Here is a 22,845-nt window from a genome sequence, read left to right as displayed (position 1 = left end):
TCAGCTTGTAGATAATTATCAAAAAACAAATATACATATATTTCTGGTGTATCCGATTGCTCTGTGACATTAAGATTATAGAAGGAATTGATTAAGCAGGTGATTATGTACTTGGATTGCAGGCAACCCAACAATAATAGAAAATGTTAAAAATTATATATAATCTGAGCTCTAGGTAGGTGGGCGGGAGGCATTATTTTATCATTTTAACTAACAATGGTTCATTCTGATTGTCAGTTAATGCTGCTATAAAGAGTTAGAATATAGTACGTGTGTGGGAGGAAGATTGTTGCAGGGGATGTGGAACACTTTAAGCTAGTAAAGGGATTAGCAAATATATAGCAAGCCAAACAATTAAATATCCAGGTAAAATCCCTTTGCACCTTTACAAGTCCAAGTCATGTCCAACAGGTGACAAGTGGATACTTGATCGGTCTTAGTAGTAATGATTATATGTTATTACGTGTTTTGCATATATATGATTTCATTTACAGAATGTATTAAATATAGAGTTGTCTGGGTTTATTTAGTAAAATTCAGAGATAAGGTTGACTGTTTATGCTGGCAATTAAAAAATCATTTATCACCACAATTTATCAAGAGAATATCACTGGAAACCGCCAATAGGTGCATATCAGCGGATGATCCTCAATAAATAACAAGGAGGACTTTGGACTTTTGGGGGTAAATTTATCACGCTGTGGGTTTGAAAAAGTGGAGATGTTGTCTATAGCAACCAATCAGATTCTAGCTGTCATTTTGTAGAATGTACTAAATAAATGACAGCTAGAATCTGATTGGTTGCTATAGGCAACATCTCCACTTTTTGAAACCCGCAGCTTGATGGTACCCATGGCACGAATATGCTACTGATGGAGAGGGCTCAACCTCACCTGACCCTGGCACTGTTTCTGACCCTTTACATTTTAGCCTATACAAACCTCCACTAACCCAATAGTACATATGGTTTACGTCTGGTACCTGATTAATTGTTTATAATGTAAAGTTGTATATAACTTGCTCAAATGTAAACATATGCTCATAATATGCTTTGTCGCCCCCCTGTTACCCTCCCCCTCCTCTTATTTTTTTCTGTACCCCTAAATGTTTTTAAAAATTCTCTTAATAAAAAAAATTGATGGGAAATAAAAAAGGAAATGATGGAATTGATAATAATAAGGTGGTGGGTGATAATAATATGCCAATAATGATAATATGACATTTAGAGGTTATAAATGTGCCAGTTATTCCCCAAGGCCAACCACACAAATAAACATTAACCACATTTCTATGAACTGTAACATACCAGAAAGCATAGCGATATACTGTATACAGATCCATGCACAGTATTTCTACATTTCAAAGAGGTTCTTTCATTTCAGTTTAATTAATGTCACTTAATGCATTTTAGTAAAAAGTAAATCTTGGTTATTATAATAAACTAAAACCTAGAAGACTGAGTTCCTGAAAACGTGGTGTCTGCTAGTGGGTAGTGCCTAATGTCATGATGTCCCATAGAGTGTAAGCTTGCGAGCAGGGCCTTCTCACCTCTTTGTATGTTTTACCCAGTTTGTTTATTAGTTTACTATGTTTGTCCCCAATTGTAAAGCGCTACGGATTATGTTGGCGCTATATAAATAAATGATGATGATGATGATGTCTGCTTGCATCTGTGCTAACACTGCTTCTGCACCAATAGCTGTCAATCTTTATCCAGTTGGTCTAGTGTCTAGCTCTTGTGAGGACAGTGCCACTAAGGGAGCTATCATAAAATTAAAATACTAAAAATATTTTAATTACAGCAAAATAATACATTTGTCATAAAGTTGAAAGTTACATATAAAATGCAAAAGGAACCTAAATAAGAGTTTGCAGATAAGGTCATAGAAAATATCATACCTCCTAATAGATCTCTTTTTTGACAGCACAATACCAATTATTTCCCTCTCCAAAGAGGTGTGGTCTATTTGGGTAGGGGTGCAAAATAGGGGTATGGTATGGGCAGCACAGTGACTTAGTAGTTAGCACATCTGCCTCACAGCACTGGGGGTCATGAGTTCATTTCCCAACCATGGCCTTATCTGTGTGGAGTTTGTATGTTCTCCCCGTATTTGCCTGGGTTTCCTCCGGGTGCTCTGGTTTCCTCACACATTCCAAAAACATACTGGTAGGTTAATTGGCTGCTAACAAATTGACCCCAGTCTCTCTCTCTCTCTCTCTCTCTGTGTATGTTAGGGAATTTAGACTGTAAGCCCCAATGGCGCAGGGACTGATGTAAATGAGTTCTCTGTACAGCACTGCAGAATCAGTGGCGCTATATAAATAGATGATGATGATGATTAACTTCAGGCTTGGTTGGGAGTATTATGGATAAGGGTTTGGTAAAACAGTGGTGGACTTACTTTGACCAGTTTTTTTTTTTTCAAAGGAGGTCTGCCTCGCACATAGCATTAGAATCCTGACTAGGCAGCTGCTGGTGGCTTATCAAGATTAGTGATATACACACCAATTGCCCAAAAAAGAAGCAATGGTTGGCAGTTGTAGAATGAGAACTTCATGGGTGTCCTGGATTTCTGCTTCATACAACTGTGAGCCATATGTTGGTTAGAATTTAGAATTCCCTGGAGCAGCTCATTGATCCCATCCAAGTTATGAAGGAGACATTGACAGTACAGCATGTGTATGTTCAATGACTAATTCAGGGAGCCGAAGGCCTCTCGTTATGGTGGCCTAAAGATTGTCTGGTATTCCAGACAGAACCATATGCAGCTTGGCACACTGTACACACCCTAAATAAACCATTGTCATTCTTTAGTGCACTGACTGAAAAAAGAAAATCTCACTTTAACAAAATCATGTATTTAAGATGTATAAGGAATATAAATGCAAACTGTACCAGCTATCTGTATTCAGAAAGTAAACTGCTGGGCTTTCCAGCCGAATATGAATTCAGATTTGTTTTTAACACCTGCTATGAATAGCCTTGGAATTCTCAAAAAAAAGGAAACAACGCTCAGAGCAGGAAATATTGCTAAGCGACTGCGCTAGTTCTGCTTATTATCTATCTTAATCTCCTGCCGTACCAAATTTCCCTTCTCTACTCTTGTTGTCGATGCACTGCAGTATTTTTTTGGGCACTGCGCGGTTTCGTGTTTGTATACCTGCTCTTCTTAATGTATGGTTTACATAAAGTTTAAAGTACCTTACCAATGATACCTAGTTAACAGAAAGTATCAATTTTAAAAAAAGCTTTTAAAGGGGTTTTACACCTTTTAGATCAGTTTAATCATACTAAAAACCCACCTGTTTATAAAAGCCCATCAATCCTCCAGTTAACCATTTTACCATGTAGTATACCTCACCCTCTTTCATCCTCCTTCTCTCCCACTCTTGTTTTTTGCCCTCAGATCCCCTTACATTGGCTCACCCCATGTGTCAACCGTTCATCTGCCCCTTTCCCTTTAGATTGTAAGCTCTAGTGAGCAGGGTCCTCTTCCCTCCTGTTCTCATTAACTATAACTTTTGCTCACCAGCTACACTGTGCACCTCCTCCTTAGGCTCTCTACCCATTGACTCCACTCCTCCATTGTCTTTGTACCTCTTTCAGTGGCTCTAAACCTGTTACTTGTGCCCGCACTAATGGGCACAGGTTTCAGCTTGCACTGAATATACCCCTTGCACCCCAGTAGCTGTGTTGAGTTGTAGTGTTATTTGTTTACTGTATTGTATTATTATACCATGTAGTATCTTGTTGTTTTCCCTGTGTACAGCGCTGCGGATGTCATATGGCCTCCTATAAATAAAGGTTATTAATAATAATAATAATAATAATAATAATAATAATAATAATAATTGCCAACTTTACACCTCTCAAGTGGTAAGTGAGGTGGGGGAGAGTGGCTCTGGGATTCTCGGAGTTCATGAATCACATCATCGAGGCCCCCATCCCACCCACCCACTCCTGCTCTCCCATTGGCTGTCTTCATAGACTATAATTTAGTGAAATGGTGAGGCAAAAGCAAAACGCGAAGATTGTTATCTCTGAAACTTTGCAATTCAGTGACAAAGATTTGCAAGAGATTTTGCCACAACTCACTCAAACAGATCAAGCAGCATGTCTATAAAAAACAGCGCACCAACCATATAAACACACTATTGAATATGGTAACAATGGAGCCAATGATTTCTAGCGCCAGTCCCATTTACATGAATTTTACAAACGTTAAAACCACCTGCAAAGTGCATTTAAAAACCACCAGTGGGTATGTACCGTATGACAAATGATAAAGAAATAAATAGCCAGTTTTTGTTTTCCTCCCCCTTCATATTGGATCAAGAATGAAATAATAGAGGGGGGGGCTTATTTTAATGTTCACAATGTAAATGTTTAACTTGATGATCAGTGTCATAGAATTAGTCTGCTATTGTATTTGCCTGTTTATAAGGACTGTGTGCAGAAGAGGAAAACAATCTACGGATCTTCAGCAGTTATAGAATTCCATGTCCCAGCATGCAGTGCAGCTGGATCTTCAGTTGTTATAGAATTCCATGTCCCAGCATGCAGTGCAGCTGGATCTTCAGTTGTTATAGAATTCCATGTCCCAGCATGCAGTGCAGCTGGATCTTCAGTTGTTATAGAATTCCATGTCCCAGCATGCATTGCAGCTGGGTTTTCAGTTGTTATAGAATTCCATGTCCCAACATGCATTGCAGCCTAGGTAATAGTTACACGTAGCCTAAACCTGATCTACACTTGGCATTTTTAATGGCCTTTTTTTAGTTAAAACTGTTTATTAAGGATATCAGATGCAAGGTACATTCATACACAGTAATAGTCGACATGTTATTTGTTACAGCAAAAACATTATTGCCATTAAGGTGTAATTCAGGAGCTTTTAGTGTTATAATAAAAGATCAGTTGATGCCAACAATTTTAAATGGATACAAATAGAGGGGAGAAGGATGAGGAGAGGGAAGTAAGGTATTTGGGAGGGGAAAGATTTGGTTGAAGAGGAGGGTTAAGAGGGAATGGAGGGGACAGCAATCGATCATCCACTTGGGTATGGCCATTTTTAGCTAAACTAAAATTTTGCACAGGAGGACTAAAAGATGGAATTGTTGGGAAAAGACTGATTATGAAAGAGATCTAATTGGCTTTTTTTATTTGTTGTTGCTTGTTTATTTTCAGCAGAGTTTATTAATAACCATTCCTCTCAGGGCCGACGCTACCACTGGGCAAATCTAGGCACTGGCCTAGGGATTTGGGGTGCAGGGGTCACCTCAAACACTGAGGGCCTGATGCTGAGATAGGAGCAAAGCCAAATATAGGAGGAAATTTGCACCTAGGTAAAACCACGTTTCACTGGAGGGGGGGGGGGGTACATTTTAATTGTGGGGACAGATTTATATTTGGAGTAGGGTGTGTCCTAAATCAACTTAAATTTCAGTGTAAAAGTAAAACTGTCAAGTATTTGTGTGCTATAAGAAACAGCAGCCAGTATTTGACTTATGTGCAAAATAATAAACTAATGTGCACCCCTTGCATTGTAACATGGTCTTCCAGGAGCAAATTTACACCTTTTTTTTTGATTTGTTCCTAAATCAGATTTAGGCCCCGAATGAGTTACATACACTGAGCGCTGACCTCTAACACGAAAGGGCAACAACCAGGAGCAGATTACCTGTGAAGCTTACGACTGCCGCTCCTCCATGTTTGTAATGGGCAGGGCGTGTGGTGCTAGGATGTCATAGCCCTGCACCGCAGTCCCTATTTTCCAGGACTTGGCCATCAACATGATAAAACTTAACATATCTTTCGTGTTATAAGCAATTCTTACCATCTATTCTAATTTTCTATACTTCATAAATTAATATTTTTCGAAGTGGAGCATTCATAATGCAAAATCAAAGCATTCTGCAATAAACTACAGTAAACATGACATAATAGGGACTACAGCGTCAAGGTCCAACAAGACTGTATGGCATGCAACCTGTTCCTGGAAATGATTTTCATATGGTGGTAACTATGGTAACGATCCATATGTTTCGGATGAAAACAGTTCTCTTACTTGGTGAGGTGAAATACGATGACGTTGTTTGGTTCGCATCAGCAGTCAGCACGGGACAAAGTGTAATACTGAGGTAAAGGATCGTGGAAGAGAGCCGCCCGTCCATGTTTACCTAATAAAAACAACACAAATGAAATGAGTATACCTACATTCCAATACCACAGACTGTTCAACATTAGTAAATCAGTAACATTTTAATAGTCAACAGAAGATGCAGAAGATTCCGTGAACTTACTCATGTTATGAAAATATGTTAAGCATACAAAAAATAAGGGTCTATGGTTGATAAGAATTTTGTTTTTATATAGGAATTGAGCTTTCTAAGCGTGGTGGGAAGGGTGGTCTGATGGCGTCTTTTTGGCTCCGCCCCTGCGACGAATTGGACATTTAGTCAGGTGGGGTGGAGCCAGAATGATGCAATTCCCTGTGAATCGCGTCATTGAGAATCAAAGTGGGCAGGATGCGGGAGAATTGCCTGCTCTCCTGGGAGACCTACTCGGAATTCGGGAGTCTCCCGGACATTCCGGGTGAGTAGACAAGTATGACCTTAATCCTCAGCACTGACTTGGAAACTAACAGGTAAACGTGGTCAAAATCATTTGCTGAGGGCTGCGGATACGCTGGAAGAAAAGTAAATTAAATCCAAGTTTGCACCAAGTAAATCCTTGTTTTAAGTACGACATTAACTACGAAATCTGTTATTATATATTTGTGAAACGATCGCTGGTATGGAGTGATATTCTGCATATCACTGAACAGAAGTTAAATATAAGGAAAAGATGAAATGTATATTTGATATCACGTATATTTTACTAGCTTTATAGCTTCAATACATCTATCCATTTGTCTCTAAGGGGGGGGGGTGATACAATTGCTAGCGAGGTGCCACCACCTCGATGTCTGGCTGCGCATATTGACGGCCAATACGGTATCTCGCATCTCTGTGGGACGCAAGGGAAATTGAGCAGAGGTATAAGTAAAATATCAGTAAAATCTCAGCCGCAATGTATTTCCATGGACTGTTTCGGAGACACATTGTGGCACCTTGTTTCTAATTGAACCCCCCTAATTTTTTAATCCTACAGGGGAGTCTTTTTTTAAATATTAGACTCCACTCTCCTCAACTAGCCATGAAAGGGTAGCCAGTGAGTTTCACGTTTTAAAGAGTCAGGTTCCCGTTCTTACAATTCGCAAAAACATTTTTTCAAACTCTAGAAACGCTCTTCCAATCAACTAAATCCATCTAATGAGATGCAAAAGATTGAGATTCTTTTTTAAAATAAGTCATTTGTATCTCCAAAACATTGGGGGCCAAAGAGATGGGACATCCCGCTCTCTCAATGGTTAGATACCCCGCTGCCTCAAAGTTGGGGTACCCCACAGTCTCACATGTGGGATACACCACAAGAAATAGTAAATACTACCCCTATAACAGCTTTGTCACAATACGATCTTGCTACAACTGAATGAACAGCATTGACTCCAATATAGAGATGGCTGTCAGCCAATATATGAATGACACATTAATACAGAGTCATATTTACCAAAGTATATACAAACTAGGACAAACAACCTGTAATTTGCTAGTAAAACAAGATAGCCAGATATAGACCACATTCTATGCGACTGCACGTCTATCATAGAGCAGAGGTACAAATATGATATTTATATCTATAGCAAGTTTTGTGGGACAGCCAGAACATATGATATATCCTTCAGCAGTAGATTACATGACCGCAAAAAGTCACAAGTCTACAGAAAACCACCATTGTTTATTAAAGATACAGGGCTCTATTTATTATAGGGAGAAAACCCATTTCTTCAGCTAAACTGGCGTTTTTGCCAGAGATAGTGCTTCTCCCAATCTATCACGGGGTTACAGGTTCCTTCTCTCAGCGAAAACTTCCATGGGGTAGCTGACTTCAGAGGGATTAGGGCGCTACCTCTGCAATCCTCATATCTCTAGCACAGGATAGTGATAGAAAACATGTTTTATATTTTTAGTTTAAGCATTTTTTGCAAAGAATCCCAGCACAATTTATTATTATTATTATTATTATTATTATTATTATTACTATTACTATTATTTTACTATTTTATTTTTAAACAGCTAATTTACTTATTTTATTTATTTATTTTGCTGAAAGTAGATCTAGAACCCAGAAGTCAGAGATTCCATTTCTCCACACATGTGCAGTTACGTGCAGGACTAGACGGCAAAGCGGTAATACCCCTCTCACTGCTCCCAGTTAGCATCACCAGGGAGCTCAGTATCGCTCAACAGCACAGGCAAAATAAATTGTGGTGATACAAGATTTTCTATCCCTGTGATGAGTGATGATAGAAAATCGTACTTATCTAGAACAGTAAACAGAGGCCATGGGGGGGGGGGGGGGGGAATAAATTCCCAGGGTGCACACTGGAGCTGGGTATAAATCTGAAATGAGAGGACTGGCAGCAAAGATTTGTTGAAAAACCTATTACTTGCACCCTGTAATCAAACAAAGTAGAATCCTGGAGAAGATCCAGAGGGGGGCGATTGCCCCATAGAACCTAACACATCCTGGACGTCATCCGGTTTATTTATGCATGTTCAGGATTCCTGTTGCCCAGAAGACCCCCCTATGCCCCACTTCACTCTAGATCAGGCCTGGCCAGCCCTTGGCTCTCCAGGAGTTGTGAAACTACAAGTCCCAGCATGCTTTGCCAGCAGACAGACAACTGATAGCTGGTACAGCATGCTGCGACTTGTAGTTTCACAACACCTGGAGAGCTACAGGTCGTCCAGGCCTGCTCTAGATCAATATATCAGGCTGCCAATTGATGTCCCAGAAGGGCGGGCCGACATGCTAGTACATCAATCAAACATGATCAGAGGGGCAGTATGTTTATAGTATCTGATAAGATAGGAGCAGGGGACACAGAGGAGAGCATCAGAATGGGGTGGAAAGAGGTAAGTGGGGAGCATGGAGGAAGGCAGTAAGGATACCTAAGAGAGATTGCAGAGGGGTCAGAGGGAAGAACAGTTAGCGGGAGATTACTGGGGCAGGGGTATTCAGGTGTCAAAGGGAGATGACTGAGAGACAGGGTATAGAGGTACTCAGAAGTGTAAGAAAAATGGCCAGCAAAATTATATATATATATATATATATATATATATATATACAAACACACACTATATGTGTATAAATATATATATATATATGTATGTGTGTAGTGAATCATAGTGTAGAAGGCCACAAACACTTCACCTTGCCCGGGGCACAAGAATTCCTCCGTGTCCTACAATGCAATATTGATTGAATCGCTAGACAACCCCCCTTAGTTCTAGATCAGCTCAGTCCGGGGCAGTTTTCTCTGCTGAGGTTGTAAAGTGTATGTCACATCAAGTTAAAAAAAATTACATTAAAACTCTCAATTCCATTATTACCATTATTTTACATCTGTCATCAAAGAAAAAGAAAAACATATGTAGTATGTAAAAACCGGACATTCAGCACAATAAATCTTGTTATAACATCGACAAATATGTGCACTATGACTGACGCTGAGGTGTGACAATGTATTTATTACATGTGCTATGTAGTCAAGTGTGAGATGTTTTGTGTGATGCTGCTAAATGATTAGATCCATCCTACACGAGATACAAATGTTTTTTTATTTATGCTCCTATTCCAGGTTACCCTCTGTAATGATTGGCATAATCGGTTAATGTTAATTAATTCTGCAGTTATGTTTGACCAATCTTCCCACATTCAGCACCCAGGATGACTATTGTATTGTGGGATTTTTAACCACCAATCTACCACAGCTTATGGCTCGTGCTGCCACAGGCAACAATGAATAAATATATGCCAAATAACAAATTGTTCACTGAACATGCTCTTGTATCTCTACCACCAGAATTCCCTGTAAAGCAAAATGAGGAGAAAAGGTTAGAAAAGTGACATAATGCTATTTCACTAGCCTAGAAAAGTGTCTCATTTGTCTATATGTTATTTGCTTATATATTATGATTAATAAAAGGACAAAGCACATTCAGCTGAAAATCCTTGCAATGCACTGTAGTCTGTCCATTAGAAATTGAACGCTCATTTCGAATGTCTATCAGTTTGAAAGTGGGCGGGGACAGAGCCTGTAGCCAATCATATCTTCTGAATAATCACAGGAGCACAGATTATTGTAGGAGGCAGTGACCTGTCCAGTTGTGTAAATGAGGAAGGGGCTGCATGTGTCAGAAGCAAGATGTGAGAAGAGGAACCGAGGCCAGCAGGGAGCCACAGGCTGAGAGTTATATAGTGGATGGAGCAGGGTCCTTCAACAGCACAACGTAGTGTAGGCTACTCTCAAGCTTATAAGGGTAGATTTTGGTGTCAAACGCACCTCTGCATGTAAAACAATCATACGTCCAACTTGTTAAAGGGCCAGGCTAAACCTAAGCGACATCTGCGTGATGAGCGAGTCTGTCAAATTAAATGCAACATATACACATATGTGACTTAATAACCTTATGCAGAATCTTTGTGCTTTCCTGCTTTTAAAGCAAACAGCCAAGGTGCTCTTTCATTGGTCACCTAACTGACCAGTCTGATCCTTGCCAATTAAAGCATGTTTACAAAACAATACACGTTTGACCCTCAAGGTTTAAAGAACTTTAGTCTCCTCGGGACTTTATCTAGATCTGCAGAAACCATCTATATCATGATCCACGTTAATTGACCTATTAATCTAAAATAATTTATTAGCCTTAATTGAGCAATATACATCACAGGCAATAGTTATAATATGGCATAATCTGATTTACCGAGGATTTTTTAAGTATGATTTGCAAAGAGCATCTTACAGGGAATTACTGCGATTCCATCAATGAATGTAAAATTAAGCTTAATGCAATGTTATTTCATTTACATTAGTAATGTATGGATGGGTAAAATGTATATTATGAAGATCTTCTAACACTGAAGATAGTCTAATGTCTACGTTTTTACACCCATCTGCTGCGGTGGGACAGTTTTTAAAGCTACAGTTGAAATTACTGGTAAGTGATAAGACAAAGGGCCCACACAAATGTGTTCTCACAGCTGGTACTTTAATGCTTGCATGGATCTTTCCAAGAATAATGGAATAACTGTTTTATGGGCAAAATGTTTCACATTCAAATGCTGTCCAGTTCTGCGTCTCAGTATTTAGTGGTGGGTGACACAAGGCAGAATCAGACTGTTGTCCTAACTGCATAATTACCACTTGTGTTTCTGTCTTGGCTTTCAAGTTATTTAAAAATATTTATTCACTTGTAATTCACCCTTATTTTCAATAAATAAAGAGAAGAGAAACACCATGGATATTGATTTATTATTATTATTTATTTATTAACAAAAATAGTATATAAAGTGAATGAATGTAAGTTTTGCAAGACCTGTGTAGATGAGTGGTAATCAGGTACAATAGCTTATGGAGGTTACGTAGATGGTTTGCGAAATTTAAAAGAGGCGCATTTTCAAGGGAACACAAGGTTTTGAGGATGGGGGAAAGTCTTCTTGTATAAAGAAAGGAAGTACACGGAGTGGGGGCAGCCCAAAAAAGTACTGAAGGGGGGAAAGTAATGAGTGTGGACGAGAGGAGCAGATCCGTGGGCAGAGCCGGGAGTCTAGTTCGGAGATATTTTGAGACAAGGGAGGAGATGTATGTTGGTGCAGTTTTGTTAATGGTTACTAGTATGTTAGAAGTATTTTATATTGGATTCTGCAAAATACAGGCAAACAATATAGGGACTGACAGAGCAGCAGTAGAAGAAAAATGAGTCTAGCCATTGCATTCAAAATAGATTGTCGGATTGAAAGACTGGTTAGGAGTGAAACCGAGTAGTCAATGTGTGAGATTATGAGTGCTTGAATTAGTGTCCTGTGTGAGTTATGTGCATAAATATAATAGTAAATAAATATTCTGGAGATGTCTCTTAGACATATGTAACAGCATTAGGATATTTTCGAGCCACCTAGGCAGCAAGTTTTATTGTGTTATCAACAGGATTAGTGATGTCAGGTAGGGAGCCACTTGACACTAAGCCAACAGAAGACGAAACAGCACGGGCAAAAGTGCCACCTCCAGGAACACCAGCGGGAGCTAAAAAAACTGCCCTGTTTGCCCCAACCATCCACAGGACAAGTCACTGACAGAACCTAAAAACTGTAGCAAGAACAGTGGTAAAATATACAGTTATTTCATACTTCCTCTGCAATTAACTATAATAAAAGATTGGCTACTCCATCCTTTCATGGCTGACCACATCCTTCCACATCAGTACTTTCATAGCTGTGAATTTTAATGTAAAATATAAAGACTAAACTTTAACAAGTACAAAATGAATAGTTGAATATTAAGGAGCATCCATTCAAGAGACTATGGCAAAAGGCTAAAAAAATTGTCCAAAACTTTTTTTATTGTGAGATGAAAAGATGCAATTATAAAAGTACGCTGACAACTGAACCATAGAGACAGTTGTCAGGACTTGTCATACCTGGAAAAAGGAAATAGCAGCTTTAGGTAGAGTAGAATTAACTTCTTAAAGAAGAATCGATAAACCCACATGTTTTAAATCGCTGCACGTATCTGTAATAGGATCTGATTGAACACTGCAACCGTTACAATAAGTGGATAATTTGGATACTTTTAAGTGACTCTACTTATAATTGACTTGTGCTTAACTTATTGCTGAAAACAAGGATGGACATGATTTTTACTAATGTGTACCTAGTGATTAGAACACAAGTTTAAATTGGAGCTTAGAATTATCTTGATACTGCTGTTCCTTGCTACACCAACCATAATTGGAACTAGGGTAGCAAATTGTTGTAATATGGACTTCACACCCTTTGCATAATTCTACCATTACAATAACTGCTGTCATTTATTTATTTATTTAGTTGCTGGACTCCTCTCTCCGCCCCACCCCTAGCCCTACCCTTTGCGCCTTTCTCCCACCATATACGAACATATTAGAATCTGGTCAGGGGAACTCAGACAACCTCCTGAGCTTGTAGCGGTATCGCTTTTCCTCCTCCCCCATCTCAGGGAGCGCTAACCTGATGAATAAAAAACATTCTATCATCATCATCATCATCACCATTTATTTATATAGCACCACTAATTCCGCAGCACTGTACAGAGAACTCATTCACATCAGTCCCTGCCCCATTGGAGTTTACAGTCTAAATTTCCTAACACAGACAGAACGACATAGAGAGAGAAAGAGACTAGGGTTAATTTGATAGCAGCCAATTAACCTATCAGTTTATTTTTGGAGTGTGGGAGGAAACCGGAGCACCCGGAGGAAACCCACGCAAACACGGGGAGAACATACAAACTTCGCACAGATAAGTTTCATAGTCTATATTTGTAGGTAGCCTGTGGTGATCGATGGGAAGATTATTAGCTTAGATAGAAAAGATTAGGTTTGAAGACATCCACAATGAAATGGCAGAAAGATATATATATGTTTTTTGGATATGTACAAAGCCATCACATATATTAGATGTAAATGGATAATTTATGGCAACAATATGTGCCTGTGATAATGTGCACACACCTCTGTGCCCACCAGCAACATATATAAGTTAGCCTGACCAATTTTGTTCTACTTTTTGGGTGCAGTCCCAACTTCCTGCAAAAAGAGGGAATGGTCTAATGACCTGTGGTAGTTGGTTATGGCAAAATGGTAGCATTGGTGGATTAATTTTTTTGTCCCGAATTTTATGTATGAAGGTTTGTGCAATGATTTGTGTGATGTGTATAGAAAGAAAACATAAGTGTTTCTATTCCTAATCTAAGTGGAAAACACTAAGTAGGATTACACATACACACACACACACTGCATATCATACTAACCTACCCTTCCGGAATATCCGTGAGACTCCCGAATTCTGGGTAGGTCTCCCGGACTCCCAGGAGAGCAAGCCATTCTCCCGCATTCTGCCCAGGATGGGAGCTTCCATGCGCTGCGGGGCAAAAAGGGGCGATTCACTGCACCCGCCCCCATACATCCTCACACTTCACCACCCACCTGGGATCTCCCGGAGGGAAAGCGTAAGGAGCAGGTAAGTATGCGGTATATAAATAATTATTTTTATTTACTTTAATGATCTTTAAACAACCAAGAAAGACATCATTAGTACAGAGGCATTTCTATGCCTGAAACATTTAATTACGGTGAAAGATTTCACGAGCAGCCTCTCATGACACAATAATGGGCCCCTGGCTCCGTTTGTCACGAAGAAAAGAAAATGACAGCGCTGACGGCTTAATTGCATGTGTCAATATATAACATGACTACACAAAGAAAAGTCATTGATATGCTAATTTGTTAGCACAAGTCATTTGTACATCAGTATGAGCAGTCAGTCTGGAGCTGACCGCATTATTTTTGATCTCACACAGATAAAACAAAATAATAATAAAAAAAAAAGTTAAATGGCGAAATAATTGTAAATATCTTATAAAGAGATTTATTTTGTGCCCATGTATTACGTTCATATACATTATATTGAACATAGATACATATGTCAACAGATTTATAAGTTCAGACTTGTGTAATACTGCTACATTCAGGGTCATAGTGCTGGTGGAGAGAGTGGATCATATGTTACGGGCGGGGGGTGTGTAACAAATTACAAGCAGACAGCACCCCGGTGTCTCCAGTCTTCTCTTAGCTCAGTATGTTAGCGGCAGGTAGAGGAGCAGGGGTCTGCATCAGAACAAAGGACCAACAACAAGTCTTCAAATGATCTGTGTTAAGTGCATGAAGATTTATTCCCCTTAAATTACAGCCGGTAAGAGTTTTTAAAAGCTTTAATTAGTGTGTGCCAAATTACAGAACTCACAGAGTTTCTAACCTCAGGTATTTGCTAAATGAGATGAGATATTTAAATGTCAGGGACATTGGACACATCAGGAGTACAGACACTTGCTGCATGTAATTACAGGAAATTATAATTATATACAAATATATCTTACACTTACATTTCACTAAGGCACTACATACTAGGTGGATGCCCCTTCCTTCCTTCCCTCTCTTCCATCATTCCCTCTCTTCTTTCCTTCCTTCCTTTCCTCCCTTCATTCCTTCCTTCCCTTTTTTTCCTTCCCTCTCTTCCTTCCTTCTCTTCCTTCCATCTCTTCTTTCCTTCCCTCTCTTCCTTCCATCTCTTCTTTCCTTCCCTCTCTTCCTTCCTTCCCTCTCTTCCTTCCCTCTCTTCTTTCCTTCCCTCTCTTCCTTCCTTCCCTCTCTTCCTTCCATCTTTTCTTTCCTTCCCTCTATTCCTTCCATCTCTTCTTTCCTTCCCTCTCTTCCTTCCTTCCCTCTCTTCTTTCCTTCCCTTTTTTTCCTTCCTTCCCTCTCTTCTTTCCTTCCCTCTCTTCCTTCCTGCTTCTCTTCCTCTTTTCCTCTCTCTCAGCATAAAATGACTTTGGGGACTCCCAAGTTAGATAGTCCTCCCACAGTTAGCCCCCATTCTTCACTATCACCGAATATATAATGTGTATTCATAATCCACTTATCTTTGTTGCAATCATGCTGCATATTTCACATTGACACCAGCATTTTTTGTTTCTTATCAAGCAGATTGATCATAACATTCATATGGATGGAAAAATCATTAGAATTTTATTTAGAATGCAGCTAAAAAACAAGAGAGAGAGAAAGACACAAGTCTACACTTTAATGGTATAATGTTAATATAACATAAAACTGTTTGCATTCACTTATTAGATGATTGTGTGATGAAATCATCAAGTCGGTGACAGCATCTGAGATCACAGTAGTCCTCAATAAATTGTCCGTGTCATCTATACACTATTGAGGCAGCCATTTTGAAGGCTGAACCAATTTAATTCAGTAGGAAGCATCAATCTATTTTTTAAGGTTTACATATTTTAGCAATATTGCAACATTTCCATATTTACTTGTTTTAGCCTATGTCTATCTATCTATCTATCTATCTATCTATCTATCTATCTATCCTTGGATATTTCAGACATGCTCCTGTCCCTATGAATGTGTTATGTGTTCAGTCACTGCAATATAGTGACTTGTGCAATTTAATTAAAGTAATGGGTTTTGTGCAGACACCCCATGGTTTCATGTATTATAGTATTAAGACTTGTGACTATCTTAATGTGATCTAGCACCCGTTCCAATTTGGCTCCTAACCAGTATAGCCTATAGTCAGCTGTGACGAAACGAGTTTGATAATACCTTAACCAGCCTGTTCCTCGTTTCTCCCAAAATGTACAGCATAACAAGTACTTTTTATAGCCCGGTTTATGTTCTGAAGGCTCACCAGAGAATAAATGCAATGTATAATTACAGGTGTATAAGGGGACATTGTAGCTCATTGTATCATGTATATTGTTTATTGGATATTGTTGATATTGTAATGAAGCTGTTTTTCATTGTTCTTAAAGTGAAGCCAGTTGGGTTATGGGTAAGGATCAGGTTCCAGGAAACAGGTGAGAAGGCTGTAGCTACGTTCATTCTCCCCCTCCTTTCTCTACAGGAAGCATGGAACAGCTGGGGACCCTATTACATCACAAAGTATTGTAAGGGGTTAATTTCAGGAGAGGCTGAGTGCTATCCTAAATCTGAAGGTGGGGAAGTCCAATTAGTATCCATTTTCCTCCACAGGACTAGTGCAGACATTTGTCTGGGACTCAGCATGGGAAGCCACTGTGGAATTACAGCTCATCTCCACCTCCCCTCCAACCCCTTAGTCCAGCACTCACCAACGATCAAGAAGGAGAGAGCCAGGGCTTTTGCCAAGGGAAGGGAAAGCGCTGTGGAAATTTGACCCTGGATATAAGGAACCACTCAAGAGGAGGGTGGGGGATATTCATTCTGAGGAGTCATTGCTGGAAGGTGCAAGGTGTTGAGTTTCTGTTCTCTACCAGTTGACAACATATGCAGCTGAGAGAGATCCATGGGTTTTTGGTTCTGCAATTCAAGGCAGCCAGATAACTAACCCCTTAAGCTAGTGAGATAATGGACAGATAATGTGGTAAACCTGTCTGGAATTTATTTACTGTTTGTATATGATATTCAAGTGATTGTTTTTATTACAATAAATGCATATTTGTACTTCTCTAACTGCATTTGCATAAGTGACTATGAGAACCCTAGATGGTGTCATTTTGTAGAATGTACTAAATAAATGATAACTAGAATCTGATTGGTTGCTATAGGCAACATCTCCACTTTTTCAAACCCGCAGTTTAGTAAATATACCTCCAAGTGTCCTTATTTCCTACATCTAGTGGACTGAACTTTTCTTGGAATTGCAATAATCAACGTAACAGGAACAAATTACATCATTGTGGCAAGTCTCTAGTTGCTAGTGCCTCATGCCTCAGCCATGTCACTATATTCTAGAGGCTGCATTTTTATAAATCTTCATCTAGCACAAAAGATTAGGTGCCCTTGTTGGGCGTAGGTGATGGTTACAGAGCTGTTTGCTGGTTCTGACATAACCTACCAGCCAAAACATTACAGGAGCACCATAGCAATAATCAACTAAAAACAATGTATAGTCTTCTAATTTATAATGGCATAAATGAAAAGTTAATTTATATAAAAACATATTAAATGTGTGTGTGTGTGTGTGTGTGTGTGTGTGTGTGTGTGTGTGTGGTTAGCAGCCACTTGTTGCCTGGTTTGCTACAGAATCTCACTGCAGAAGTAAAGGCCTGTGCTCAGTAGTATGACAGCGTGGGACTTGTACAGATTGCTCATTTGGGTGATTGCTGACAGTCATTAAAATGTAAGACTGGTAAAGGTAGTATGTGACAAGCTGCCAGGTGCTGTACAAATGAATAAAATTCCAGGGTAAGGAATGAAACCTAATCTCATTGACTTTTACATAATTTTCCAGCAGCTCCGCTCATTAAAGCAATGTCAGATCTTCTGTTGACTGATTTTCAAATTAGTATAGTTTAAATGGCTTTTCTTGTCACGGCGGCTTATTCTGTGTATTCATTCAGCAAAATGCAAGAGATGAGGACAAAATATAGAATTTAGGGGCATATTCAGTGAGCCAGGATGTTCCTCCAACGATTGCGACTGCGCACTTTGTCCAGTACTGCGGTACCGCAACATCACGGATCTCTCTTCACTCCCCCCCATCACCGTGGGGTGCCTTCGAGACCATTCCGATCTAATTGAATATGCTCAATAAAGTCATGACCATGAGGATGAGAGTGTGGGTGGTAGAACCAGATTTATTATTAAGCACCTCCCAACTCTCCCAATTAAGTAGGGACAATCCCGATTTGAGATCTCTGTTCCACCATTGTGACTGGTGGAATGTGGTCAGGAATAACAATGTATAAATAGACTAATAACAAACATATCGGTTGTGAAAAAAATGGTTTAAATACATGACTTCTAGTAGTGTTTGATATGAGTTACAGAATGAGAAGAACGAGGGGTCAATTGATCAGAGTGAATCTAAATTGCAGTAATCTAGTGTTTTCATTCACAGCTATCACTGCTATAATGCCAGGGTTCATGTAACTTATATGACGTCAGCCTCTTCCTGACGCCACTGACCAGCCACCGCTTCCTGATGCCACTGACCAGCCACCGCTTCCTGATGCCACTGACCAGCCACCGCTTCCTGATGCCACTGACCAGCCACCGCTTCCTGGTGCCACTGACCAGCCACCGCTTCCTGATGCCACTGACCAGCCACCGCTTCCTGGTGCCACTGACCAGCCACCGCTTCCTGATGCCACTGACCAGCCACCGCTTCCTGACGCCACTGACCAGCCACCGCTTTCTGGTGCCACTGACCAGCCACCACTTCCTGGTGCCACTGACCAGCCACCGCTTCTGATGCCACTGACCAGCCACCGCTTCCTGATGCCACTGACCAGCCACCGCTTCCTGATGCCACTGACCAGCCACCGCTTCCTGATGTCACTGACCAGCCACCGCTTCCTGCCGCCACTGACCAGCCACCGCTTTCTGGTGCCACTGACCAGCCACCACTTCCTGGTGCCACTGACCAGCCACCGCTTCCTGATGCCACTGACCAGCCACCGCTTCCTGATGCCACTGACCAGCCACCACGTCCTGACACCACTGAGCAGCCACCGCTTCTGTTGCCACTGACCAGCCACTGCTTCCTGACGCCACTGACCAGCCACCGCTTCTGATGCCACTGACCAGCCATCGCTTCCCGGCGCCACTGACCAGCCACCGCTTCCCGATGCCACTGACCAGCCACTGCTTACCGGCGCCACTGACCAGCCACCGTTTCCCGGCGCCACTGACCAGCCACCGCTTCCTGACGCCACTGACCAGCCACCGCTTACCGACGCCACTGACCATCCACCGAATACCAACGCCACTGACCAGCCACCACTTCCTGACGCCACTAACCAGTCACCGTTTACAGACGCCACTGACCAGCCACCGCTTCCTGACGCCACTGACCAGCCACCGCTTTCTGACACCACTGACCAGCCACCACTTCCCGACGCCACTGACCAGTCATTTTGCTTGTCACCTATAACATCATTTTTTCCTCTTAAACTGAGTTCTGATTATTGGTATTCAGTTGCCCCCAGGACTTATGCACAAGTGAGAGTTGTTTACCAGCAAGGAATACAGGAAGCCAGACCTAGGGAAGCACACGGTAGAGCAAAGATGTGGTAAGGTTTCGGTACAGGCCCTTATGCAGTGATTCTGGCGCTACATTCATCCAGTTCTGCTTTTTTTCCACCATTCCGCGGAATGGCCATTTCATTCAACCTATGTAAATTTATGCTTTGTAGAACTTATAGACTATAATTAGTCCATATGTGGTCTGGATGGGGCAGGACTTGGAATTTAGTTGGCGATTAGCTGCATATGCAGTGGTACGGCCTGACAACCTATTTACCAAATAACTATAACTTATACTTGTGACTTGCTCCAGCGACGCCTATGGGGGGAAGGGGGGATTGGTCAAAATAATGCAATTTCCTTGAAAATCACATCATGGAGGCTCCAAATCCTGCCCACTTCACAGAAGTGGGCAGATACGGGAGAATGCCCTGCTCTCCCGAAAGTCCAGGACACCTACCTGGATTCCGGGAGTCTCCCGGACATTCCGGGAGAACTGGCAAGTATGCTATAACTAAATGTGGCAGGACTAATAGAACTGTCACAGTGCAGCGAGTATGACGGTGTAAAGAACTTAATGACGGCTTAAAGAAGTGGGAACATTCCAATTATGTATTATGCTGAGCAGCGTCGGACTGGCCCACCGGGATACCGGTAAAACCCCCGGTAGGCCCCGCTGCCTTACGGCCACACCCCCTTTTAAAAGTGGGCAGAGTATGGAGCTTGCTGTCCTCCTCGGTTTGTTCACAGCTTGTCAAATGGGACTTTCTCCCTCCCACCCGGAAGTCAGGACCGGAAGCACGTTTGCGCACCTCATGTGGAACGTAACCTCTACCATCCATCACCCGCTACTACCTCTCCTTCCTGCATACTCCTAGGACCGGCTTGCCGCACTACCTCACGAACCGAACACCATTGCAATCAGTCTCTGACAGCAAACGCAAGTATTGGTCTCACTCCTCACTTCGGTGCAACATTATTCTTATGGACACTCGGACTGCATTTTAATATAAATAATTAGGCTCCTCTATCCACGGGCATTGTATCCTCACGGCTTAGGTCATCCTGATATATACAGGTTACCACATTATCATCGATTCATCTCAGAATATCCACTCATTGACAATTGTTTTCATAATCCTGTTTACACTCTGATCGAGTGTGGCACATCACCTCCTACCATTAAGAACTTTTGCTTGTTTGGTTAGACCATCCACAGCATATGCTTTGGCTTTGAAGCTTCATTTAATCGCTGTATTAATTTATCTTTTAACACATTATTTATGATTATGGGATATGTTTTATGCTGACTAGGATCCATTTGAATGCACTATTGTTTCCATATATACATTGGTTCAAGCCATAAATAATTAATTTTATTTTATATCAACTTTTTATGATTATATTGCATTTTTCTTGTATAGAGGTGTATCAATAAATGTATATATGTCAAATTAGCATATGTCATTTAGACCTTTTTGTGATCTAATCAACTATATTGGGTACTGTATTGCTCTAGACCGTGCATAATATATTAGTACTGAGTATCAAGACAGGGAGCGCAGAGGAATTTTCCACTGTTCTATTGTATGCCTAGGGAGGGATCCCTAGTCCTGCTGCAGCTCCTGCAACCATTAGGAGGTGAGCGCATAGCTCTTTATCTTCTTTTTAACTTTCTCTCCCCCGCCCACTCCTGCAAACCTGTTCCTCCATTGGTCCCCACAACTGCCGCCTGTCACTGATTGGGTGTCTGTGCTGCCCATTCCTTTGAAAACTTGAAAAGTCCATGGGACCAGAAGACAGGCTTCGAGGGTTATGTGAGCTCTTATAGGTGTTCCCTAACTTTTCTGTGGCAACAGGTTATAAGTGACTGAACTCGGCCACTAGTGGATACATTGCAGGCTATACGTGAGTACACAAGGGGGCTGTGTATTAAATAAGCGTCTAAACATGGCAATGCTAAACTTTGTCTTCATGCTCGTTGCAGTGTGTGGAAAGAAAGGATCCTACATTTGGGCCGTTTTCGAACATCATATAGTATGAATAGTACATGACAGACATACATGTGGTACTCCAGGTGTTGTGAAACTACAAGTCCCAGCATACCCTTCCAGCAATAAGCTGATATATATTGGCAAAGCATGCTGGGGCTTGTAGTTTCACAACACCTGTAGTGCCACAGGTTAGCCAAGCCTGGTGTAGTGGGACAATCCTGATTTTTGGTGACTGTTCTGCCCAATCTAAGGGGCAGGTGAAGACTGCACTCTTTATACACACACTGCATTCTTTATATACTACACTAAGGTGCTAGCTGTCCTTCGTGGGCTGACCACTCCCCCTCTAGTGTCTGGTCCCGCCTCTATGATGGCTGGCCACACCCCCTCTGGTGGGCCCCTAGCATTGCAGTCCCCCGGTGGGCCCTTCATGCCCCAGTCCGACACTGATGCTGAGTAAGTGGGGATATTGCTACACAGGGTGGACAGTGGAGAGTCTCAGAGAACGCTGAAAGCACACGCAAGAAATAAATACAAATAAAGTAACAAAGCCTAATAATTAAACTGAATTTGATTGTGTTATGACACAAGATCAAATAGGATATGAAATGTAATATTTAAATGTGAAAGGGTGTTTATAGCCCTTGATTATTTAGTTCAATAAGGTGTAAATCTAATCCTGGGTGTATAAACCAACAAAAATAAATTTTTAATCTATATTAATATTATAGAAATGTAATAAGTTTGAACATGTAAAATGTACCTTGTTGAACAAACACCAGACTCTTATAGTAAAGATTATGGGCCTGATTCATTAAGGAAAGTTAAGCAAAAAAAAAAAAGGAGTACCTTTGCCCCTTAGCAAAACCATGTTGTATTGGAGGGGGAGCTAAATTTAAACTGTGATGGCAGATTTATAGTTGGGCTAGGGCATGTCCTAGATCAACATTAAATTTCAGTGTACACATAAAGCTATCAAGCGTTTGTGTGCTACATGCAAAAACAGCCAGTATTTAACTTACATGCAAAATAATAAACTAATATGCACCCCTTGCATTGTAACATGGTTTTGTCCAGGAGAAAACTTGTTTTGCCCTACTTTCCTTAATGAATCAGGCCCTATGCATTT

At 40.8% G+C, this 22,845-nt stretch overlaps 1 protein-coding gene across 1 annotated transcript in view; it reads right to left on the bottom strand.

Moving 5' to 3' along the window:
• PTPRE (protein tyrosine phosphatase receptor type E) overlaps positions 1-22,845 on the bottom strand; it is a 141,224-nt gene that overhangs the window by 58,051 nt on the left and 60,328 nt on the right. Inside the window, exon 2 of the mRNA XM_075215998.1 lies at positions 6,069-6,180. Coding sequence (XP_075072099.1) covers positions 6,069-6,174 — 106 coding nt within the window. The 5' untranslated portion in view covers positions 6,175-6,180. The remainder of the gene's footprint in view (positions 1-6,068; positions 6,181-22,845) is intronic.

This window comes from Mixophyes fleayi, chromosome 6 (assembly GCF_038048845.1).
Source record: "Mixophyes fleayi isolate aMixFle1 chromosome 6, aMixFle1.hap1, whole genome shotgun sequence".
NCBI classification, from domain to species: domain Eukaryota; kingdom Metazoa; phylum Chordata; class Amphibia; order Anura; family Limnodynastidae; genus Mixophyes; species Mixophyes fleayi.
Note: the sequence above shows the minus strand (reverse complement) of the source record. Positions and strands in the feature narration are given on the sequence as shown.